Here is a 25,971-nt window from a genome sequence, read left to right on the forward strand (position 1 = left end):
GATAGCAGACTTGCTCACTCAGTAGACTTATTATCAATCACTGAACTCCGGCATTGATTTAAAAATTATCTAGGTGAAATTTGGGGACAGTCAAAATTGTGAATTTTATGCAAAGTATTTATTATTATTATTATGCTATTGTTTCACAGGCCTACAGTTGAATCTATCCACATGAGAAAACTATACAGCGATGCTTACCAAGTCCTAATATACAGTATGTCCTAAGCACCCAGATCAGTGTCTTTGAAGTACCACCACAATTAAAACAGCCACCATGTTTAGTGACCACAACTTGTTGACCACGTTGTTGCATCAACTATAGTGGTAAAAGTGGTATGTGTATGTGTATATTCCGTGTGTGCGTGCGTGCGTGCGTGGGTGTGTGTGACAGCATAGCCAAGTGGTTGGGGCATTTGCATGGTGATCGAGAGGTCCCAGGTTCAATTCCCAGTTATGCTACTTTTGTGTTGTTTCCTTGAGCAAGAAACTTTGCTCACATTTTTCCAGTCTACCCAGCTGCATGTTTAAATGGGGACCTGGTGGCCTGGTGTCAACTGGGAAGCAGCCCACCCAGCTGTAACATCAATGGGTACCAGGTATTAACTGGGAAATCAAATACTCAATTGTCCTTGTCTTGCTTAGTAGTGTTGGAGTCATTGTGGAACTTTGGGTTCTGTGACCTCTCTCCGTGAGATCTGGACGGTCCTGCGGGTTATTAGCCCTGCCCCAGGAAGATTTGCCTGCACAAGGTTCAAGCGCCTGAGTGGTGCACGGGCATCCCAGTGCTGGTTCGCTGGGCTACAATAGCTGTGTTTCATAATGTTGTCATAGGCCTTGCTTTGTATGTGGGTTACTTTATAGGTGAGGCAGCATAGCCAGGTCAGCCTGATAATCAAAATGGTCTAGATTCAATTCCCAAATCAACCCAACTGTATAATGGGATCCTGGTGGACTGGTGTCAACTGGAGAAGTAGTCTAGGATGCCAGTGCACCTCTCAAACACTGGAATGTTGTGCAGCCTCTTGGAACAGGGCTAGTAACCCACAGGACAATTACCCTACTACTGTTAAGTGAGACAAGGCATTTGCTTTTCCAGTTAACACAGGTATCCATTAATGTTACAGCTGAGTAGTGTTAGTTTGCTAGTTGGCAATGACTATGTTTTGCAAGGGTCCTGGAGGCTTTGCTTTTTGTGTGTATTTCTGCCTGTCTGTAGTAAAATCAGTTACATGTGTACTATCAGGTTGAACATGTTTTCATTGTTTGGTTACAGGTCAAGCTGGTGCCTTAAGACATGGTATTAGCCTTGCCTTAACTGAAGTGTTAGAGAAAGGTATTTACTACTCTGTAACTTGTTAATGTGGACACTTGAGAACACCTGCATGCTCTAGACACTTAGCTAATTTACTTGTGCTCCTTTAAACTGACTCAGGACACCTTGTAGTCAGGACGCTTTTCATTGGTCCAAAAAATGTCCATATTATACAGGTCCCATGCACTATCCATACTTAAGGGTGTTTATTATTTGGATGTTTTATGTAGCTAACTTGTTGATAACAGACAGTCGAAGGAGAGAGAGAAAGAAACCTGGTCAGAGGAGAGCTAGAAAGAAGTTTACTTGGTAAGAACACCTCAATATAATTTTAAATGTTACTTTATTTGTTGTTCCTTTTCCTTATAGGGTTAAGAGATAACAGCAATACTACACACATACATTAATGTACATGTCATTCATCTATTTCTATTACTAGCTATACTTAGTTTAATATTGTCACACATGCAGTTTCACACCTCACTGTCATCCTGTGTACTATTGACCATTAAAAATATTTTATAGTTTAGCTATGTGTTATTTGTCGGTGATAAGTACCAGTCACTTCCTGTTAGTATAATCACTTATAAATACGATCAGTTTACCTGTTACAAACAGATTAAGAAGGTGAATAGCTACTAAGTGACTATCAGTGGTTGTTGGATTTTACCCTTAAAATCATCTTTACGACTAATTTAGCTATAATAAGGGTAGGACTAGGTTTCAACTCAACTGGCCGTCTCGGGCCTAGTTCCGTAAGATCAGTAGATCATCTCATACCGTCCTACATGTCTAGTGCTTGATAAGCTGCTATGGCTGGTATTGAGAGCTTAAAGAAACAGAGGGAAGTCTTCACCAACAATCGCGCTTTCCTCGTTGGTTATCTGGACGCTGACGATATCATTGACGATCTCATACAGGAAAACATGATAGGAAAAAATGCCGCACAACGAGTACAACTACAGACGACAAGCAGGGAAGAGAAGAACCGAATCATCGTCGAGCAGTTGACCAATAGTGGACCAGGGATGCTGGAGAAATTTTGCAGGATCTTGAGGAATACAGGAAGACTAGCTTTCGTAGCTGAAGTGCTAGATGAATGTGAGCTATTACGTAACTGCATGTATCTACTTGTGCACGATACATTATTGTAGCGTAAAGTGGGAGGGGCTGTAGTGCGCCTTTTATTGCAATTTTTTTCTGCATTTACTTAACTGTAGTTTGATTCTGTCCAGCTCTGGGATTGTTGTAGCTATTTTATTGTGTGTTGTAGTGTCAAAGCAGAGCTGAAGAATATAGCCTCTCCTATAGTATGTTCATGTTGAGCTGAATCCTCAATAACTCATGGATGCAATTACACATGATCTTGAAATTTGGCTCATTTCTCGGCTCATTTGTAGTACTACTTTATTCGCTAAAAACATTTCAAAATTTTTTGTTCAAATGCTTGACATAATATTTACAGCCAATCAAAATTTTCACAATACATTTCCTATGGGGAAGCCATATAAGTACAGTGTCCATTACAGCCCTTTCCTGAACTTGTAATGTAGCCAAACCGTACGTGTCTGTTGTTGACACCTTTGCTGTTACTAAAAATCATCTGGTTGGCTGAAATGTTACCTCTGTTGAGAAAAAGTCTACTTTTAATTTTTAGCTGTTTTTCAGGATTCAGCTCAACGTGAACATACTATAGCTGATACTGTTTTTCCCTGTGGAAATAAACTATTCAAAAAGTCTAACAGATACTTTATATTTAGGCCACTCCAAATAAATTCTCTGTTTCCCGTCCACCGCCCGCATCTGGTTACTGCCAGCTCTAAATATTCCGTATTCTTCCATTATTTTCCGGTTATTCTTGCATACTGATAGGCTCAGTAAAAGTTTTAAAACAGTGCCAGCTCACGCGTGTCAGCAGTGCTATCAAGTCAGCACAAATTTCACGTCTGAGTTATTTTTGCAACTTACAAAAGGAAGGAACAAGCTTAAGCATGCTTTTATGCAGCCTTTTTGGCTGTGTCAGGCAAATATGGCTTGAAAAGCTAGCTGATCTTATAATGGAAATGGACCGTCCGCCCGCATGCAAATATTCCTGAGTCCAGGACGGGAAACAGAGAATTTATTTGGAGTGTAGATTGAATCTGCATAGGTCTCCTGGATTTGTGATAATTTAATACACCTATCAATCATGTGATGCCCTACCGTTGGGCTCGGAGTAGGGTGGGGCAAATACAGGGGATTTGTCCTCAGTAGTGGAGCTAAAAAAGCTTGTCAAAAGCCAACTAGCTGTGTCCCCACTTCATTTCTATGGTTGGTTCAGCAAACTGCCGCTGTCAAAAGTCCCAGGGGTGGGGCAAATGTAGATGTCAAATTCCCAGTGGGTGTATGGAGACCTCGTGGTGGGGGGTGGGGCCTGACATTGATAGGTACATACTTGTGTGGTGGCACACCTTGCATTATTATGTACTTTTTATAGCTACGTACGATCATACTTTCAGTGTGGTTTTTGGTTGTATGATAACATAGCATTGGTTAGCAACTTGGACCCACACAGCTATCATAAACTAACAGTCTGTGAAAAGGGGTCTTTTATCCTATTCAATTGCATGTACTTGGCAACCTGTAACTTTACTTGTGAATGTGGTATCACCCTCCCCTTATACCCCTAACATAGCACCATGGCTTGGTGCAATATGAAAGTGATAGGTTGAATACATGAGGAGTTAAGATTAGTCAAACGTGACAATTTGGAAAAGCTATAAACCCCTTTTCGCCAACTGGGTCACAATTATTATTGACTATCATGTGGTGTAAACACTAAAGGCCTGCTGACAACATCTATATTATGTGACAACACATCAATGAATTCTTTTCTTTTCTATGACCTTTTCAAACATACTCTATAACATCTTAATTATATGTAATGTACAGGACCCAACAAGCGAGTGTAAACGTACATAAAAGGTGTAGTGTATGTGTGTGTGTGTTTGTGTGTGTTCATGCGTGCGTGCGTGCGTGCGTGTGTGTGTGTGTGTACTGTTAATTAGATCTTTAAACAGGCTGTCGGACCAGGTGTCCTACAGATCTTCAGCACTTGTGCTGTAAAGCCTTAATAAATTAATAATAAGAGTACAAGGATGTTGCAGATAAACATGTGCCATGTAAATAATTTTACTGTCAAAGAATCCTCAATACAGTTACTCTATAAGACTTGTATGTAATGTGTGTGTGTGTGTGTGTGTGTGTGTCATGTGTGACAAGTTTGTGACAAATTACACATGCACATTCACATATCATTGTCATGATGTATAGTGTTCAATTGTTTCACTACTATAGTTTCATATCTAACTGACTTCATGATAAAAGTGTTGTGTTACATAAAACACCATAAAGGACCAACGTTGTAAGTGGGTCAGTACTGACCCAAACAGATCATTATCTGGATGGGACCCAAATCTGATCCAAATGTGACCTGGTTTAATAATGGCATCCATCAAGAGCTATATTAATAGTCCCTAATGCTAGCGTATAGCTACCAGTAAGGTAATACATGATCAATAAGTAGGTGTGGTGGCTCCATGTAAGTCTACAGGTAACTACAGCAACCAACAATTCCCATTTAGTTTGCTTGACAGTAGAATAACTATACTTGTTTGGCTACAAGCAGCAATCCCAATAATGGACATGATGCCGGCTACAAATACCCACAGACAGTGTTGGGAGTAACGTGTAACGCGTTACGTAATATTATTACTTTTGTGGTAACAAAGTAATATAGCGAAATACGCTATGAAAACAGGTAATATAACGCAAGATACTTTACTTACAAACGTAACGTGTTACCTAAGTAATATAATTACTGTAACGAGTCTAATATGACGTAATATTATTACTAAAAGTGACGAAGTTACTGATCTCGTTAGTAATCCTCTGAGTAACGCCTAACCACAATGAAGTAACGAGGCCTACTGAATGAAGCTTATTCACTAGCTTCTTACTTATAACCAAGATTTGCACATTGTCCAACAACGCAATCATGTCACGTGATAAGGTGGTAGTTTCACACGTGACAGCTTAAGGCTGTGGACACAAAGTAATATAATATGTAATATTATTACAGTTACTTTATTTTATGGGTAATATGTAACTGTAACTAAATAGTTCTGTTGTAAGTAATATGTAATATGTAACTAGTTACTTTTACAAAGTAACTTGCCCAACACTGCCCACAGACAATAACATGCTCATCTAATAAGTGGGCATGGTTGCACATATTCCTACAGAGAGCAAAACACATTAATGTGGGTGTGGCTCCATGCTAGTTTCCTGAGTATACCGCACAACTACATTTCCATTCAAGTTTGATTACTGGTACATGATCTCATCCAGGTCAGACCTGATTATTCAAAATGTCATCCAACTGACCCAGATAAACATGTTTCTGACTCCCTGTATTCATGGGCTGCCTTCTCACAGTTCCCTAGTGGGATAGCATTCACAGAATAATCTGGACATTATTTACAGGGGAGGTTCCTGAACCTCTTGGAACCCCCTCCCTACGCTCCTGTGTATATTATGTATTGTATCTTTCACTTCCTTTTTCAAGCTGGAAGAGGCTCACTGTCTCTCCTCCCAATAATAATACAATCAAAACTTTAAACAATATCGAAATACTCTAATAGAGCAGTCAGTAAAATACTCTAGTAAAGCAGTCAGTCAAATACTCTAATAGAACAGTCACCACATGTAATACTTAAGAATCCTCCACAGTTGCTAAAAATTGGCATAAGATTTAGTTGTTATATAGAATGGCATACAAAGAACCAATCTGCAAAATTCCTAGCTGGTTATTAGTGGCTAAATGTGACTGTCACTGATCCCTGCAATTAATGCAGACCACTTGGAAAGAAAGTATACTTTTAATTATTATATTATTTAATAATTATTTGCATATAAAACTATACATTAATACTTCTTTACATCAAAATTTTCAGAATAAGTACTTTAGCTCACTGTAGCTCCCAATCCCCTGCTCCGTTATTATGCTTTACCCCTTGTGCACTGTCCCTTGCCAAACCCTGGATGCCCTCTTGGTATAAATAACTATAGAAACATATGTATGACGCATTATTGCAGCTTGAAGTGGGAGTGGCTGTAGCCTGCTGTCCGCTGCTGGAACTGTCATGCATGCAGACAATTTAAAATTAATCATTAATTTTGTACTTTGTTAGTTTTGCTGCACATAACTAGTTTTGTTAGGCCTGAGTCAAATATGCTCAAACTTTTGCTCAAATGCTTTCAGAAATTTCCCAACATTTTCACCTGTTATGTTCCCAATATTTTCACCTGTTATGTTCTTCAGTGTTCCCATTATGCTTGCATTATGCTCCTAGATTAGCAACATTTCTTACAATAATTTTGGGGCTTTTTAATCATTGAATGCTCTATTAGAGTATTTCATTACAATTTAAGGTGACTGTTCTATTAGAGAGTATTGATTTAAGGAGTATGTACAATGTAGCTTGCAGGTTACACTGACTGCTCTATTAGGGAGCATCAATCTATTTTCATGGAATTATTAAGCTCCACCTTTTATATGTTAGCATTATGCTGGCATAGCACTCCAGCGTGTTAGGTTTTTTGTTATGCTGGCATATTTGATGCAGGCCTAAGTTAAGTTATGTACATTCTGTGTGTATGTGTGTGTGTGTGTGTGTGTGTGTGTGTGTGTGTGTGTGTGTGTGTGTGTGTGTGTTGTACATTGTTATTGTCATAGGCACAAGTGAAGAACAGCCTCTCTTGGCTGATGCTGTTTTTCCCTGAACTATTTAAAAGTATAACCAACACAGTTAGATGTAGATTACATCTACCCAGGTCTCTTGAATGTAATTGTGTACTGGCACACCTTGCACCTTACTCTATTGAAATTTAACTTTTATTATTGACTTTATGGTGTAAAGAGATACCCAGATAAACATGTTTCTGACTCCCTGTATTCACAGGCTTAAGCCTTCTCACAGGTCCCTAGTGGGATAGCATTCACAGAATGATCTTAGCATTTATTATTTTTACTAGACAGACAGGCAGACGGACAGTGTTTGATGTGTCCAGAGGACCAGCACAAAAGATGATACATACTACATCAACATTGTTATTTGCTATAAAAAAAAAAAACAATAAAGAGACAGGTAGTGTTTTCAGATTGGATTTAAACAGGAGTAGAGTGTTGCTTTCATCAGGTACATCATTTTACTCCCTTGCTATAATTCTGTGGTCAATAAGTAATAGGGGGAATAAAATGGAGAGCATGGTACTGTCAGGTTGATCATTGAGTTTGGGTGAAGTATGGTGGTATCTGTACTGCCATGAGGTGATATAAGGATTGTAGAAAATGTATAGTCTTGATATTAATGTCTATACGTGTCGTTAGAGTAAGCCATAGTGATGATTCCAGCATAGAAGTGACATAACTTGACCAGTTACAGTTTAACATTGTTCATCTTGCAGTTCCTCCCTGTACCTTTATAGTCCATTTTTATCTTTAAGAATCCCACACTGATAAACACTGTTTTAAAGGTCCATCTGTCGCTACCTAGCTAAGTGTTGTCACCATCTCAAAGTTATGCTGCCCTACTAGTGATAAATTACATGCACACACTCATCAGACAGTATACATGCACATTCATCCATATAAGGTATAGAACAAACACATACCTGATACAGTGTAATAGTAGCTGTTCTCAACCTCAGCTCTTGACCTACACACTGCATAAATATATAATTTTCTTTTTGTAGCACTGCACTCAAGTGGTAGTGAACCCACAAGTGGTCCTCAAACAACAACTACTAAACAAACAGAACAAACTACTCCACTAGGTGATGCTACCAACATGTTACAAGTGAGGTATATTAGGGACTTCACCTCTGATGAAGGGGAAGGTCCAGTAAAGTTTATTGAATTAGCACTAGTGAAAAATGAGAAGGTGACCAGAGTGGACAAGAACTTGGAAGAGTTCACTAAATTAACACTACGAGGTCAAGTTGATGAGTTACTACAAAAGAAAGAGCAACTTGGTGATCTGAGGGATATCTTCTTATATCAGAACAAACCATGTCCTCGGCTGATACTAATAATGGGAGGCCCAGGTGAGTATTAACAGTGATGTAGTAGTGATGTAGTATATGTTGTGTAGGTATAGGCAAGACCACCCTTGCCAATGAGATCTGTGTGAGGTGGGCCAGAGATGGGTTTTTATCTGATAAGTTTAATCTTGTAATCCTGATACCATTGAGGACAGTCCAACAACAGTCACTTGAAGAAGCCATGATGGAGCACATTGGAGAAGATGCTTTCCACCAACTGAAAAAACAGCTAGGAAGAAAATGTTTATTAATTCTGGAAGGTTTTGATGAAATGGCAGCTGAACGTCGACAAAACGATCCAATTTTATTGGCCATGATCAAAAAGGAGATCATGGTGGAGGTAACAATATTGATAACATCCAGACCTCATGCATGTCAAGGTCTAAATGCCAACAGGACAATAGAGGTGGTAGGATTTAGTGAAGAAAAAATAAAAGAATATGTTAAAAATGTATTTCCCAATGATACTCAAGCGGTTAACTTGTTTATTCAAAAACTTGAAACATTTCCTCATATTAGTGCCCTTTGTTATGTACCACTTTCACTGAAGATGATACTTGAAATTTTTCAGTACAAGGAGAAGAGTCTTCCATCTACACTGACAGAACTGTATCACCTCTTCATAGTGATGATTCTTCAAAGGGAACAAGAGAAGAAGATTGAGAAGCAACCAGTGTCATCTGCAGCAGCTAATGATGCCAAAAAAATATTACATCAGATATTACCAGATGTTCCAGAAGAAGCACTACACACAATAATGTTACTGAGTAAGTTAGCTTATCGTGCATTCTTTGAGTGGTACAGTGTTAGGGAAGACAAGATAGGATTCAGAAGAAAGGTTCAATATAAAGATCCAAGAATTATATTTACAGAAGATGACCTCATCCAGTCAGGTATTTCATTACCCAAAAATTATGATGGTTTTGGCTTGATAAAGTGTACAAATATAAAATACTTAACTCGACAATCTAACACCTATAACTTTTCACACCTTAGTGTTCAAGAGTTTCTTTGCTCTCTTTATATTGTTATCACTATGTCACAGAAAGAACAGTACCAGTTAATGAAGGAGCATTTTCATGATCTACCAAATATCATGATGTTACTGTGTGGACTAACACAATTGAAATCACAAGAAGATCTCCAATTTATTTTGTCCCAGTTATCACCAGGTAGTGAGTATGGTGCTAACAATTATCACGTGGTAGGAGCAGTGAAGTGTATTACTGAATCTCTGTGTGTATCACCTCCAGGAATATTACCAATAAAACTGATTTTGAAACATGCTACACTTTATCCCTATGACATACTGTGTGTATCATACACAATATGTCATTATCCCATTGTAGTATTAAACATGGGGGGTGTGACATTGGAGATAAAGGAGTATCAAGATTGGCACAATGTTGTGAGAAAACTATTAAACTACAAGAATTGGACCTTACTTTTAATGATCTCACTAGTGCTGGAATGGAACACTTAGTAAAGATCATGAGAAGTAAGCTCCATGTTAATGGATGTTGTTTATAATACTGTTATGATCACAGGTAGTCCCTCATTAAGAGTATTAAATGTTAGTGGGAATGAAATAGGAGACATTGGAGTGGAATTGCTCCTACCCAATAGTAACAATCTGACTGAGCTCCATATATGGAGGTGTCGCTTATCAGTTAAAGGTACTAGCTACATGTTGTTATAGTGTGATAGTTGTATTAGTACATAACCAGATGATTGATTTGTTAAATTAGGTATCCAAAAGTCATCACATACCTTCATCAACTGATGATTAATATTGAAATGTTTGTCTTTTGTTATGATCACTACAGGTGTCATTTGTATCAAGACACTATTGATGGAAAATAAGAAATTACAAATATTGGACATTGGTAATAATCAGATTGGCAACGGGGGAGTGGCTGCTGTATGTGAACCATTTTACAACTACAACACTACTCTGACTAAGCTCAGGATGGGTAACTGTGGGATATCAGTGGAAGGTAAATACTACATCATCATGTAGCTAGCTATAGTTGTAAAACTTTATGTGGTTTGATGATGATAGCAAAATGTTGTGTGTACAATAATGTTTGTAGACTTACTGAATCAACCATATTGTGTCAAAGCCATACAAGTGTTTACAATAGTCTAATTCTGTCCAATCATTTTGTGTACTATAGTCAGTAAATTTACTATGTAAAGGTTGTGTACCACTTGGTGTGGTTTTCTGATATACCACTTGTTCTGTAACACTACACATCTTGTATCATATGTACACTGTTACTACAATAATAATTATTTTGTATAAAATTAGTCACATAAAATATTTTACTACAATGTTTGGAGTAGAATTCCCTTGACAAGATCACCTGAATTGTAGACACCCTATAATAATCAGGATACATGGTCCCCTAAACTCTCAAGTATACACATACACATTAATCACAGTTGAGGACACCTCTCTAATAAGGAGATATTTTGTGATCCTAAACACCTGAATGTGTTGTGTAATAATCTGACTGTATGGTATTGACTAGTACTGAGTTGATATAGACATGTCCCTAATCTTTGTCTACTGTTATGATCACTACAGGTGTCATTTGTATCAAGACACTATTGATGGAAAATAAGAAATTACAAGTATTGAACATTGGTGGTAATCAGATTGGCAACGAGGGAGTGTCTGCTGTATGTGAACCACTTTACAACTACAACACTACTCTGACTGAGCTCAGCATGAATCATTGTGGGATATCAGTGGAAGGTAAATACTACATCATCATGTAGCTAGCTATAGTTGTGAAACTTTATGTAGTTTGATGATGATAGCAAAATGTTGTGTTTACAATAATGTTTGTAGACTTACTGAATCAACCATATAGTGTCAAAGCCATACAAGTGTTTACAATAGTCTAATTCTGTCCAATCATTTTGTGTACTATAGTCAGTAAATTTACTATGTAAAGGTTGTGTACCACTTGGTGTGGTTTTCTGATATACCACTTGTTCTGTAACACTACACATCTTGTATCATATGTACACTGTTACTACAATAATAATTATTTTGTATAAAATTAGTCACATAAAATATTTTACTACAATGTTTGGAGTAGAATTCCCTTGACAAGATCACCTGAATTGTAGACACCCTATAATAATCAGGATATATGGTCCCCTAAACTCTCAAGTATACACATACACATTAATCACAGTTGAGGACACCTCTCTAATAAGGAGATATTATGTGATCCTAAACACCTGAATGTGTTGTGTAATAATCTGACTGTATGGTATTGATGACTAGTACTGAGTTGATATAGACATGTCCCTAATCTGTGTCTACTGTTATGATCACTACAGGTGTCATTTGTATCAAGACACTATTGATGGAAAATAAGAAATTACAAATATTGAACATTAGTGGTAATCAGATTGGCAACGAGGGAGTGGCTGCTGTATGTGAACCACTTTACAACTACAACACTACTCTGACTGAGCTCAGCATGGGTAACTGTGGGATATCAGTGGAAGGTAAATACTACATCATCATGTAGCTAGCTATAGTTGTAAAACTTTATGTGGTTTGATGATGATAGCAAAATGTTGTGTGTACAATAATGTTTGTAGACTTACTGAATCAACCATATTGTGTCAAAGCCATACAAGTGTTTACAATAGTCTAATTCTGTCCAATCATTTTGTGTACTATAGTCAGTAAATTTACTATGTAAAGGTTGTGTACCACTTGGTGTGGTTTTCTGATGTACCACTTGTTCTGTAACACTACACATCTTGTATCATATGTACACTGTTACTACAATAATAATTATTTTGTATAAAATTAGTCACATAAAATATTTTACTACAATGTTTGGAGTAGAATTCCCTTGACAAGATCACCTGAATTGTAGACACCCTATAATAATCAGGATACATGGTCCCCTAAACTCTCAAGTATACACATACACATTAATCACAGTTGAGGACACCTCTCTAATAAGGAGATATTTTGTGATCCTAAACACCTGAATGTGTTGTGTAATAATCTGACTGTATGGTATTGATGACTAGTACTGAGTTGATATAGACATGTCCCTAATTTGTGTCTACTGATATGATCAAAATAGGTGTCATTTGTATCAAGAGACTATTGGTGGAAAATAAGACAATCACATTACTGGACATTAGAGGGAATAAGATACAAGATGAAGGAGCAGTTGCAATATCAGAAGGTCTTCGATGCAATCATACTCTCACTACACTCTGGATATCCCGCTGTGGCTTATCAGTGGAAGGTAGTGTAGTTGTAAGATTTGTATGTGGTTTAGATGATAGTGAAGTGTTTCATGTTATGTAAAACAGTGTTTATATATTTGTATGATATGTCCCATACCTTTGTGTACCATTGTGATCACTACAGGTAGTCGTGTAGTCCTACAAGCAGCTGTGGACAATACTATATGTCATGATGTGAGGGTTGATCATAGGAGTGATGATCAAGTCAAGCAATTGTTGACCATTCTGGAAGAGAGGAAGAGACAAGTGGTAGGAGGTGTTATTGTGTGATCTATTATTTGTTACTATGGTCATGATTGTTTCCAGGACAACGTCCAATCACAGAAAAATATATCATAAGTTGAAGAACACACAAAATAAGATCATGTGAGTCAAAATTAGTTACTTTTTGAATAATTACCATCTTACCATTTGTAGGAGAATTTTATGACCCTAACCACATCATTTGTGATTTGTGTAGAACTTGTGAACACAACAAATAACATTTTTATTATAATGTTGTACTAAATTATTACAACATGACATGTGTAGTATGTTTTCATCCCTGAAAGTTAATGATGTTGCTAATATTAGTAAGAAACCTCCTAACAGGTGTCCTTTAAGGTCAATACATTAATTTCTATGTGTCACAGATGAGGAGGGTCAGTGGTTTGACAAACTAAATCTACAAAAATCACGTGATCAATAGGGCTGAAAACTAATATTGTACAAGCAGATACACCACTAGAAACGATATGCATAAAGCTTACATTGATCTTTAAAAGTTAACAAGGTTTCACTTGCACCTGCTAAAGATTGAAATACTCTAATAGAGCAGTCAGGTAAAGCTAAAACAATCAGATTCAATCTCAGAGGGCCTAATTTTCAAAATTTCCTGGGAGGAATGCACACTAAAACATGTCATCGCCACCTATACCCAGCCCTCCCTAAGTATAGGTGCCCCCTCTGCCCCTGACATTCATTATGTAGTAGTTTGTATAATGCATTTAAAACCTAGTCATGACAATCCAGCTTTGATTGTGGGTTTTGAAACAAAACACATCTAAAATTACTTCCTGGGACATACATATGTTAGGAACCACATCCTAGAGTATTCATGATTCTAGAGACCTCAGATTTGCCTTGACTCGGCTTCTAATACCACAGAGCTAGAACGTGAGGACATTAATCTTAGGAATTTAATGACATTACAAGTGATCATGGTTAGGAGAAGTTGGAATACATTAATCTACAACTGGTCAAAACTGGTCCTCATTTCTCCCTACATAATACTACACATTATTCCAGATGGTTAAATTTACCAGTCTCAGTTACAAGTCAAGTACATTGTTATTAATACACACACAACAGACAATCAACCATGTAGTATGTACACTGTACCAAACACTAGTGTGTTCTGTGTCTCTACAAGTCACATGATCACCATCAGGATGTCTGTCTCAGTGTTTGTGTCCTTGAACTTGTTAGAATCATCATAACCATCAGGGGATCGGACATGGGTGATCATAAACAAGATACAGAGGTGCATTAAATAGGATGAATGTTAGGACTGTGAGAGAGAATAATGACAGTGACACTAAAATAAACCAGCACAGGATAAAGTATCCCATAATAAAATATGCAGTGAAACCTTCCTAATAAGGTCATTAACTGGCCATTGTAATAATCCTCAAATTTGCCATTAGTGTACAAAGTTACCATATTAGGTAGCCACCTGCAAGAAATTTTTGGCTCAAGTGACGTAGGTTTCATCGCACCAACAATTTGCACTTTCCTTGATAAAAAATCCATGACACAAACCATTACAAATTTGTTCTGGTACAACATTAGTCTGAAGAAGGTTGGATAGTTGAGGGAACATGACAATAAACAGAAATGTACATAATATGGTCACTGTGTAATAAGGTTACTCCCAATGTGTTACCATAGAATCGGGTTGTTAAGCACATGCACTTATAATTGTTGGAGAAAACTTTTGTAAAAAATCATACAATTTGTTAGGTACATAATAAATAATTATGGTGTGCTAAAACAGAATGGCTACATCATAAGGAGTTAGTGGTTTGTGCCAGTCACCATGCCAGTGTGTAAGGATATTTGACTGAGTGAATCCTTTATAATGAATGAGAATACACAAGAAGAATACACAGTATAAACATGGACAGTAATGGCTGGTCCCAAAGTGTCCATTACAAAACAGCTCCACTGTACACACTAGCAAGACAACTAATAGTTATTGTATGAGATATGAATTAACAGTTTAATAATGTCTACCTTGTAAACTCAACACTTTACAAGTGTTCACATGTTATGGATAGACATGGACAAGTGACTAATGTTACATGATACTAATCTTCATATTACTCTAATAGAACATGCACACAAACACTCTAATAGAACAGTCACTATAGAGTACTATTATAGTACTATTATAGTACTATAATAGTCTATTATAGTCTATTATAGTACTATTTGTCAGTTGGTTGCTAGGAGATAGTGTACATTCTTACAACTGAAGGGAGTGACCACTAATGTACCAATGTCAACCCTTTGGTGTACTGTAACCACATAAAAGCTGCATCACGGCATGTGACATAATAACAATATAATTATAAGGTCCTTCTACTATGCTATAGTGGATACAATAGGCCAAATCTTCTATGCCCAGTCATTTAGGTAACTGTCCGGCCAATTCTGATTTGTCAGGACATTGTGGCAAGATAACAGAAATTTCTTATCATAAGCTCTGCCAGTGAAATATACATTATACATAAGTGGCTCCAGGATTATTGGTGACTGGTTTCTGGTCAGGTGCATAGCTAGACTTTTGGTCAAGACAAAAAAAAGAAAAGAAAAGGTAACTGCATGCCTGCTGAGAATAACTGCCCTCCACTAACTATAAGCATTGTCATATATCCAATAACTGTCCTCACTGATAAAGTACATAAAAATCATAGCTACTTAACTTGCTAAACTGCTCCTCTGAATACTGTGAATGGTGATTGACTGCTCTATTAGAGTATCTCAATCTGTGCCTTTGCAATCCATGCAAAATATATTATTTAACTGCTTGAATACACTTGACAGGTTTATGAAACCTTCAGAAACCTCCCTGTAGCTGCCCCTGCTGTCTGTACCCAAGTGGCCAAGTCTCTATTATAAGTTGGTCACCAGTAGACAAAATATGTCCGGAAAATTATCACTCAGATCAGTAGCTATGCGCTTGCATTTATAAACAGTATATGGTGCAGGGATACATAAATATGAACAGTGGTGATTTTTGAATTTGAATTTGGTTTTAAACTCCTATATTTGGCATAGCCGTTCTTCCATAGAGGAGGAGTATACACAGTACATACATACATATACATAATATACATACGCAGCACTTACGTACATACACACACACACACACACACACACACACACACACACACACACACACACACACACAAACACACACACACACACACACACACACACACACACACACACACACACACACACACACACACACACACACACACACACACACACATACATGTATAGTATAATATGTTACATAATAATTATTACAAAAAAAAAAAAAGATGCAAACTTGACGAGACTTGATGATGTGATAAATATGCATGTAATACCTCTGTTTATATCCCGGCAGGACCCCTCGCAGGCCACTTAGTTACACATCCTCTTCAGTCATCACAGGACTAGCTGGCTGCTCTGAGAGGCTGTTCGGCTCCCCACAGCCCCAGTATCGAGTTTCAGTCTTAGTTAATTAATAATTATTTTATCGAAGCGCCTATAGTGCCGGAAATCATGCACTGTTCAATAGGCCAGGGCGCATCAAGTAGAGAAATTGGAGCACTTAACGTCAGATGACGATGCCCAAGATGATTCCCTGGGACGATGCCACGGATGCCAGACGAGCTGGGCCGGAGACTAGGCTGCATATGTATTTTCATATTAGCGGGGTGAGCGTTTTTGTTATGGTTGACGTACTGAACAAGGTACTGAATGTTTACACTCGGCCAATAGCCGGTCTCCCGTGCTGAACTGAGATCACACGGAACAAAACAATACCAGTCCTGTGTTGTAACAGTGTAGGGTCATCTTATTTACTGTGTAACTACCTTGCACTGGGGGAGGGGCGTCTTGGGGCCGTTTAAGCCCCATTTCCTTTTTTTTTCTATTCTGTGTTCTGTAGGTTCTGTTTCAGTAGCTCTGTAGGTGTAGGAAAAGGCTAAACCCATTTTATAGAACATCTTAGCGTAGAGTAGAGTGTGGTGGATGGGAGTGCCAACTTGGGTCGGTTCTTCTTTCTTTAAAAAAAAAACAACTTCTACATGAACTATAATTGATGGGAGACATGTGTCACACACTGTTTTCAAAGGGGTGGCACTCTAATATAACCTGCACTCTGATTTTTGTCATTGGTCAAAGCAAAAGTCAAGCTAGAAATTTGCAGTCGGTCAAAGGACTAGCACAGCATGAAAGCTGATTACATAATTTACCACTTTTGATACTTTCAGAGTAGCAATGTAAATGTACTAAAATTTGGTCAAGAGTTAAGTGTGGCTTTTAGTGAAAGTCAAAGCTTGTATTTGAGTTTGACTATGGAAGATGAAGATCTGAACAGTGGTGGATACAGGGGGTTGCAATGGTTTCAGCTGAAACCTCCTCTGAAAAAGTGCGCGCGCCCCTAATTTATTTATGATTCATGTAAGTGATAAAATCACCAACAGTTATGCATAGTGTATCACATTGGGATCTTTTCTACTGGCCAAACTTCATACTTTTGGCTTTGAAATCACTAAAAATGGCATTACAGTGTTGAAGCGTGTTAAGTGTCTCTAGAAATAATTATTGGTATTAGTGCTGTTTTGCTTCAAAACTTTCTGCGAAAGCCTTGATCAACTATGAAACAATGTTTTGGAGTTATTTTTATGATTCACTATAGATCTATGAAGCTACAGGCCACTGAGCTATAAGACTGAGTGGGATCACAGTTATTGAAAACTTCCTGAACCTGAAACCCCCTCTGAAAATTCCTAGATCTGCCACTGTATGTATTGGAGTGCCACCCCATTGGTTTGTTGGGTGGGGAAGACATAATACAAAAGAAGAAATGGCAGTGTAAGACTATTGGCTAATAGCAATGAGTAGTCATTTTTGGCTGGTGTTTCTGATTAGCAGTTAAAACACTTGTGACCGGATCAGATCCAATCAAGAGAATTTTTACAGTGAATCAAGAGATCAAGACATCAAAATAAGTGATGATGATACATTTTCAAAAGCCAACATGGCAGGCTTTCCAGCTGATGATCAGGGTATCAAAGGATTTTTATGAGTGAAATGAAGGAATCAAAGCAAATTTTTGACAATTAGAATTTTTGTTTACAGTGATATTCTTGGTTCATCTCAATACTGTATCTGATGATAGTGTGAAAGTGACTACAGTGGAGCAACCTATCTATTACAGACATTTTGGGAACCAAAAATTTTGGCCACTTATTACTGTAATATGTGACTGTCTCTGGGAAAACCGGTCTTATCGCTCATTTAAAAGTATTGAGAAACGTCGGTTTTAAATATTCAAAGTGTTGTAGCTGGCCAATGGTAGTAGCTACGCATACCAAATTTTCACATGTTTCACAACAATTTCTTACCTTCCTGGTCATCCACTGAAGAAGTAGCCAACAACTAAGTTTCTTACCATTTTAGATAGTTTTTAAACCGAGATTGTCTGTATCAGGCGAGCTCCAGAAGGGTGGGAGGCGGGGGCCCTGGAAGGCGGGCAAGATGGTGTTCAAAAATTGAAAAAAAAAATGTGTTGGGATGAATTAGGCCAAGTTATGGGCTATTCAGACCCCAGAACTGGCTAAAATGAAAGGAAATTTACAGCACAGGTCATTGTCCAGCACCACGGAGCTGTACAACCACACACAGCCATCTCCTGGTTGGCCAGGGTTCCATCAAGACCCCAGACCACTCATACGGCTCGCCACTGTGCTTTTAAAAAAGTAGCCAGCAAAAGCAGACCACTTTACTCTGGTCGACTGTGGCAGTGAAACTTGATAGTGCATTCATTAAGCTTTGTGTTTGTGAGAAAAAATCAAACTTCCTGTCTTGGGCAATAAGAACGGTTTTCGTAGATCCAGTGTTTTCCTCTATTAGACGTAAAAAATGTATTAACCAGACCTGTTGGGACCAAAGTCTTTGTCCTTATTATGTTTCTTTTCTTCTATTGTGTCCTTAGTTTAGGTTCCACTGTACTCCACTCCAAAATATTCTGATTCCCATCCTCCACTGAGGCATAGTTGTATATGGGCAGGTGGTACATTTCCTTTATTCCATTATAAAATTGGCAGCTTTTCAAGCAATATTTGACTGAGAATAGCCACAGCAAGCTGCATAAAGGTGTGCTTAAATTTGTACCCCAATCTGTTTAAGCAGCAGGCAAAACACAGTGTGAATTTGTACTGACTTGATAACACACTGACATGTGAGCTGAACACTTCAATGAGATTATGTGTATGCAAGAAAAACAAATAATGGATAATGCTACATTTTGTTGCTTCTTGGAAATCCACCCTGTCCACTAGTGTGTAAGTGTTCAAAGGTGTACAGGCCTTCACCTGAGAAATGACTAGGGGAAGCAAAGTACAGTTTTATCAGAGTGTGGTAGCATCTCTGTGTTTACTTTTATGCACATGGCATCTAGGGACCATACCCACTAGACTGTTGGATTTGTGCATTCTCTTGTACAATATCTGAGAATACATAAACATGCCACTCCAGTAAATCTTTGCGTTTTTAACTCTCGGTCATACATCACTTCTTTTGGTGCATATCTGAGAATGTGATATGCTGCTGCAGTAATTTTTGCATTTTAGACTCTTGTAAATTGCTTCTGAATGTGCCGTTACTGAAAAAAATTTGTTTTAGACTCTCATAAATTGTTTCTGGCACATTCTTAGATACCTGAGAACAATATGCCACTCCAGAAATTTTTGGGATTTGAGACTCTCGTAGATTGCTTCTTATGCATCCTGAGGCACCTTCATTTAAACTATTGCTTAAAATTTAAGGTGGGTTGAGAATTTGTCAATGGGTGGCAAGCTTCCCCTCCTAAATAAACACTGACAAATATTCCTACTGTGCTATACCATAATGGAAATGCACAGTAGGGATATAACACTTCTTATTGTTTTACTGTGATTTAATATCGTGCACTACTCCAGCTTGTTTCAGTACTTTTTATCGATGTGCTATGGTCCCTACTCTAGTTGAAAATTCCAAATTTTTCTGTGTACTAACTTTTTACATAAGTAATGTGCAGAGCTCAAAAAATAACAGTCGGCAGTCTGCAGTTTTCCGTTCAGATCCCTCCTACAACCGACCAATATTTGCTATGGTTGGCAGTTACGTACTGCCTAGCATGTAAAATAATCACTTAGCAGTGTATTAATGTGTCATAATAGTGTCAAGCAAATATTCACAGTATTCTGCTGTAGTAATTCTCAGATTCAGCATGCCTCCAGACCCCCTGGCTTAGCATCTACACACACTGTTTATACAATCCTGGCTACATTCCTCAATATGCACAGTTGAAAATGTAGCACCGCAGATCAATAGTCAGCAACTGTAGAGCAAATTTTGTTTTGATCTGCAGTCACCGCAGTACATATCTTTTTCGTTATTTTGAGCACTGAATGTGTTACCCCCAACACTGCCTACTGGAATGTACATGTAACATCCGTTGTAACTAGTTGTGGTTTTATAAAATTTATATCTATTTATTTTTTGCAGAATGAGGAATCAGATATAATGCTAGTATGATACTGTTATAGTCAAGTGAGATTTTACACACCTCTGTGTGTGTGTAGTGTGTGTGTGTGTGTGTGTGTGTGTGTGTGTGTGTGTGTGTGTGTGTGTGTGTGTGTGTGTGTGTGTGTGTGTGTGTGTGTGTGTGTGTGTGTGTGTGTGTGTGTGCTCAACCTCCTCTTGGTGGACATAGTAACTTATCACTTGTAGATGGTGTGGTTAATGGCAGCATCTCTGACTGTTGTGTGGTGGAAGTAACTGATTCTGTTATTGTTGTACTAGTGCCTGTATTTGAAGAAGCATTACCACCGTAAAAAAATATATAAAAAAAAATAAAAAGTCAAGAAGGGTCACTGGAGCCCCTATAGAAGCCTAGTAGAGATGGATAGTGGTTCAACCTATTGGTCATCCAGTTTCTGTTGACAAAAAGATGCAAGAACTGAATTGGCATATAGTATGTATAAATAGTGAGACCAAGTGGTTTCGTGATGATGTCCATGAAGTAGATGGATTTATGATGCTTCATTCAGGTAGTAATATTCCTCAGTCTGGTGATGTAATCCAGCTTGGTGAAGGAGTTGCTATATGATTGTTGGATCACTTGATGTCATGAACTTTGAGAGATTTGGTCTGCCATTAGCTCAAGGATTGTAAAACAAGGTGTGACATGAATTGACTACATATTGATGTGCCACACATTGCACTGATGATACATTGTTTTGTTCAGCCTAGTGTTGGTAGGTTGCCATTGAGGCTTGCTCAGGAAACTGACATCATGAGCACAGAAAAGGTTTAATGTAGGCCCATTGTGTAATGGGAGAGTTAGTGCAGAAGTTTGTACATCATGTTTCATCATGTTTCTGAACTCTTAGGTACATGATGTATGGGATGAGGAGGCTGATAGACAGGCACAATGGTCTGTGATTAGTGACTCTATGTTGCAACATGTATTGAGATGTTAGGAGGGGTGGGAGGAAACAACTGACTGGTTCGTTGTTGCAGAGAGTTACCTTGGTTCCTCACCTGCATAAGTAAATCTATACCAAACTTCAAACCTCTAGTGATATTGAGAATAATGAGAAAAAAATGTAGCTATGTACCACTGAAAATTCAGTACAGTACTGTATAGTCTGTCATCAACAAATAGTGCTTATGAAATCTAGCTATTCTAATGCCATGCTTTAGGGACTCTAATCAATCCTGTCTCGTGATATGCAGGCCTGTTATTATTTTGCCAGCAGAAAGAAAGAAAGCTTGTTAATTTTGCACCTGAGGGTACTAGTAGCAACTATAGCAAAGGATGATTGCTGAAAGAATGGTTTACTAAAATCTTCCTTCTATTTAATGCACAACGTATAGTTGATGCATATCCTGTGAAAAGGCTGCAAGGTAAACAGTGGTAAGTTAGGTACAATCTAATAATTATAAAGCAGCAGCTAGCTAGACTAGTAATATAGTGTCTGTATTCAATCCAGCTAAAAGCGGTGACCTTCAGAGTTATAATGTGATGATTTTTAGTTTAATTCAAGTTTTGTCCCTCATGGTGCTTTTAGTAATTACTCAAAGTTGATCTGAGCATGTATATCATGTGATCTGTCGATCCACAATCCATTGATCCATTAAATACAAATGCCCCATACAGTATATATGTGTGGTTCATGTTTACCACATGCCTAACATACATACAATAACCACATGTATAATGAATGATTATTTGTATAGTATCTCATGGATTAGAGGAGGCTCTGTCATTAGTTTATGTACACTACACAACAGTAGTGTGTGGACCTGTATGTTGTGTAATATGTAGTCTCCTCAGGTTTGACCACTGAATGTGACAGGTAGCCTGTAGATCCAGTAGTGCTTGTTCCACTTTATGTACTGTATTTTTATTTTCCCTGGTATGATGAAACACTTCACACACTTTATTGTATAATATGAATTCTCTAGTTTTTATATGGAAAATTCCTACAATTTAAAATAGTACAGTAAGACATTCTAACAAGAGCTCACAAATACCTCTGGCTATTTGTACAATCCGGGAATTAATAGGCGTGATTGTACAAGGGCTGTATAGTTTAGATTTAACACTCCAGTATTTTGAATGTATCCAGATGAGTGTTCTATATCTTGAACTGGGTTGCTTCGTGCTTTTAATCCATGGTTACATTTAGTACTGTATTCTACTTAGACAGGCAAAAATCTTGGATTTAATATAGCTGATGATGAGTGTGTGTGGTATTGTAAACTTTTCACATCTTATCACATGTTTGTTCTTGTGTATAATTAGGGAACAAGTAATTGTCTGGTAAGGTCTGGTCAGCTAATGAGGGGAGACTTCTAGCCACCTTGAGGGGCCACTCTGGAGTAGTGTCCGACATCTCCATCAACCATAACAACACCTTGATTGCCTCAGGCAGTACTGACAAGGTACACGCCACTACATGTACAGATTCATATAGCACTACTATAGTATCTATGCATTGAGCTGGATCCTCAAAAACATTTACCATCTCATGGATGCAACTTCACACAATATTTGGCTGATTTGTAGCAATGCTTGACCCACTAAAATTATTTCAAAATTTTCTAATTCAAATACCTGACACTATAAGTAATTTACAATCAAAAGTTTCACTTTACATTTCCTATATGGATGCCATAAAAGTGCAGTGTCCATTGCAACCCTTTCCTGAATTTGTAATGGAGTCAAACCACACATGTCTGTTGTTGACATCTTTTCTGTCATCACTAATCATTTGGTTGGGTAAAATGTCAGTTTTCTTAAGAAAAATCCACTTTTCAATTTTAGCTGATTTTCGGGATCCAGTTCAACCTATATACTGTACATTGGAATGTGATACTGAAGCTGTGAAGACATGTGTGTAAATCTAGCCACTGAGGTCCCAAAGTGCACAACATGGCAAAATCATGACATCTTTAGGCATCTATTAATAGGGTCTGCTGTATTTTAGTGTGCTACAGTGGAACTCGAACCCCTTAGGACCAGGGTGGTCCATAAGTCTGATAAATCTGTTTCTCTGAAACACTGCATAAACCATAAAGAACATTTTTTAAATATATCAGCTACCCTAATAGAACAGTCACTACTCTAATAGAGCAGTCATTTCTGTAGCTCAGTTAACTGAGAATCCGGATTAGTGGGGTCGGATAACTGAGGTTCCACTGTATATAGTATTATAATGTGTTTGTTATGATTATAGACAATCAGGGTGTGATGTACACTAACCTCAGCTCCAGTTGCTGTGTTGACTGGTCACCATGGTAGTATTACATCATTACAGGTGTGTTGTGTGTGTGTGTGTGTGTTGTGTGTGTTGTGTGTTGTGTGTTGTGTGTTGTGTGTTGTGTGTGTGTGTGTAGTGATATGTATCACGCACTCATGCATACACAAGAAAGCAAGAGCATACAAATCTATTACGTATGTGAACCCCACTGCTACGGTGTTAGAGCTGTTCGATTGTGACTACAATTGCAATTGCAAGTAATTACTACTCAGTGATTATGATTATGAGATTAATTACATTCTGTATATTTTAGGCTAAATTTATTTGTTTAGAAAAGTTTAACACATACTTGTCTCTAGTTTGTGACATAAGGTTTCCTTTACAAGCATTGCTTATGATGTGGGTTGGTTTTGTGGTGATAGCAATTGAATAATTATTATCAGTATGGCTTTTTACAGTAGATTATAAGAAGACTGTTCTATTTCCGATTAAATGATTATTTCATTTTTTTTTACGATTATTGCATAATTGATATAATTGCACAGCTCTATATCAAACTGTTTAAGTAGGAATCCTCCGAAATGATGCAAGCCGCCAAAAATATTGCCTTTTAAAAACCAGCTTAGAAACTTCTTACGCGACGAAAATCACCTTTACGGAATAATATTAGTCCATCTAGCATCAAATGTAGCGTTAAAAACAAGAAAATGTTTACTGGCAGCCAGATACGTATGTAATTTTTTTTTTAAATAGTCAAATCTCGAAATTTCGTCTCACTCACTCACTGCCTCACTCACTGACCAGTCGCAAGCCTAGAGCCTAAACGAAGCAGCGCACGGTCACCATTTTACACCACAACAACAAACTCACCAATGGGATATGCCTTTTAGGGTTCCGACGAGTGTATGCCCTGTGTGCCTTGATTTTTCTTTTATCTTCAATTAGGCTGCTTGTCTTCTTCATTCAATGAAACCATATCAAGGTATTAATTTTCACTATCAACACTTTCTTTAAGCAGCATAATAGACGCCACAAAATTATTTAAGGTGCTTAGGCTACGCTACTGTATGGAGGTACCAGTACTCCACGATAGGTCACAACATCACGCCCATTCTTTATTCTACATATCAATCGAGACCACAATGGCTATGCCCCTTTTACGCTAGCTGTATTTGTGACCACACACCTTCAAGTTGTTAGGCTGATTCGAGATACTCTAGTCTAATAATCAATTGAAACCACGATGACCACACACCCTTTTGGGAAAGCACACATCTTTGCAGGCTGACTCAAGATACTCTAATACAGCAGTCACCCTAATAGAACAGTCACATGTTTATAGCTAGCTGTATGCTGTATCAAAAAACTAAATAAACTAGTATATTAAAAATTATAATGAAGTAGGAATCCAAGCAATAAAAAGTAGTGACACAAGAGATCAACAAGGGTAGCTATTACAATATAGCTCAGTGGGAAATCCCTACTTTGGCATGGTATAACAATTATTTTGTGTTCAATGCCAAAGTAGGATTTCCCACTGAGCTATGCTGTAATAGCTACCATTGTTCATCTCTTGTTTCACTACTTTTTATTGCTTGGATCCTACTTCATTTTTAAATTTATAATTTTTAATATACTAATGGTGTATACAATTAGTCACTTTTTATTCCTGCCAGTTTTCAATGATAATTTATGAAGTATTGTCACAACTGTAGCAGTTCTGAAGGTCACCTCTTCATTTGGTCCTATAACACTACCACCAACGAGTTTGAGTGAGTGTCTGTTCACTGTACGGCACTGACAGATTGTAAGAAATACACTGCTCTGTACTATATAGTTATACAACGGCCACGAGTGCTCTGCCTGATATAAACGCACGAGCCTGAGGGCCGTGAGGCCCGAAGGCAAGTGCTTTTATACAGGCAGAGCACGAGTGCACGTTGTATAACTGTTATGTACCGCTCACCTAATAGGTGGGGAGAGTCTCACAAGACAGCTGTAACACTTATAAAGGCCAGGTTTCTAACATCGATTGTGGGTAACCAAGCCGGACGTTGTGATGACGTTCCCCCTGCAGTACTGCAGCCACCTGAGATATTGAAAGCTAGTACGCTATGGGATAATTATATCACTAACCTGCATTCACTGTTC

The 25,971-nt window shown here is 37.9% G+C and overlaps 2 protein-coding genes across 5 annotated transcripts in view; both read left to right on the forward strand.

The window, feature by feature from the left end:
• Positions 1-25,971, forward strand: part of LOC136257314 (protein NLRC3-like) — a 273,319-nt gene that overhangs the window by 160,938 nt on the left and 86,410 nt on the right. For all 3 annotated transcript variants that reach the window (XM_066050434.1, XM_066050435.1, XM_066050436.1), the window contains 2 exons: positions 150-333; positions 1,274-1,333. The gene's annotated coding sequence lies outside the window, so the exon portion shown is untranslated. The remainder of the gene's footprint in view (positions 1-149; positions 334-1,273; positions 1,334-25,971) is intronic.
• On the forward strand, positions 1,999-13,305 carry LOC136257316 (ribonuclease inhibitor-like). Of its 2 annotated transcripts, XM_066050445.1 has the most exons (9): positions 9,647-9,953; positions 10,003-10,131; positions 10,282-10,452; positions 11,046-11,216; positions 11,813-11,983; positions 12,580-12,747; positions 12,873-12,997; positions 13,055-13,114; positions 13,166-13,305. In XM_066050445.1, the coding sequence occupies exons 1-8, from the start codon at positions 9,785-9,787 to the stop codon at positions 13,085-13,087; spliced, it is 1,137 nt and encodes a 378-aa protein (XP_065906517.1). In that variant the 5' UTR covers positions 9,647-9,784; the 3' UTR covers positions 13,088-13,114; positions 13,166-13,305. The 2 variants fall into 2 exon arrangements, with proteins under 2 accessions (XP_065906516.1, XP_065906517.1); XM_066050444.1 differs by lacking the exons at positions 10,282-10,452; positions 11,046-11,216; positions 11,813-11,983; ... (2 more) ...; positions 13,055-13,114; positions 13,166-13,305 and adding exons at positions 1,999-2,413; positions 8,108-8,458 and having other exon boundaries at positions 8,506-9,953.

Source organism: Dysidea avara, chromosome 6 (assembly GCF_963678975.1).
Source record: "Dysidea avara chromosome 6, odDysAvar1.4, whole genome shotgun sequence".
Lineage (NCBI taxonomy): Eukaryota > Metazoa > Porifera > Demospongiae > Dictyoceratida > Dysideidae > Dysidea > Dysidea avara.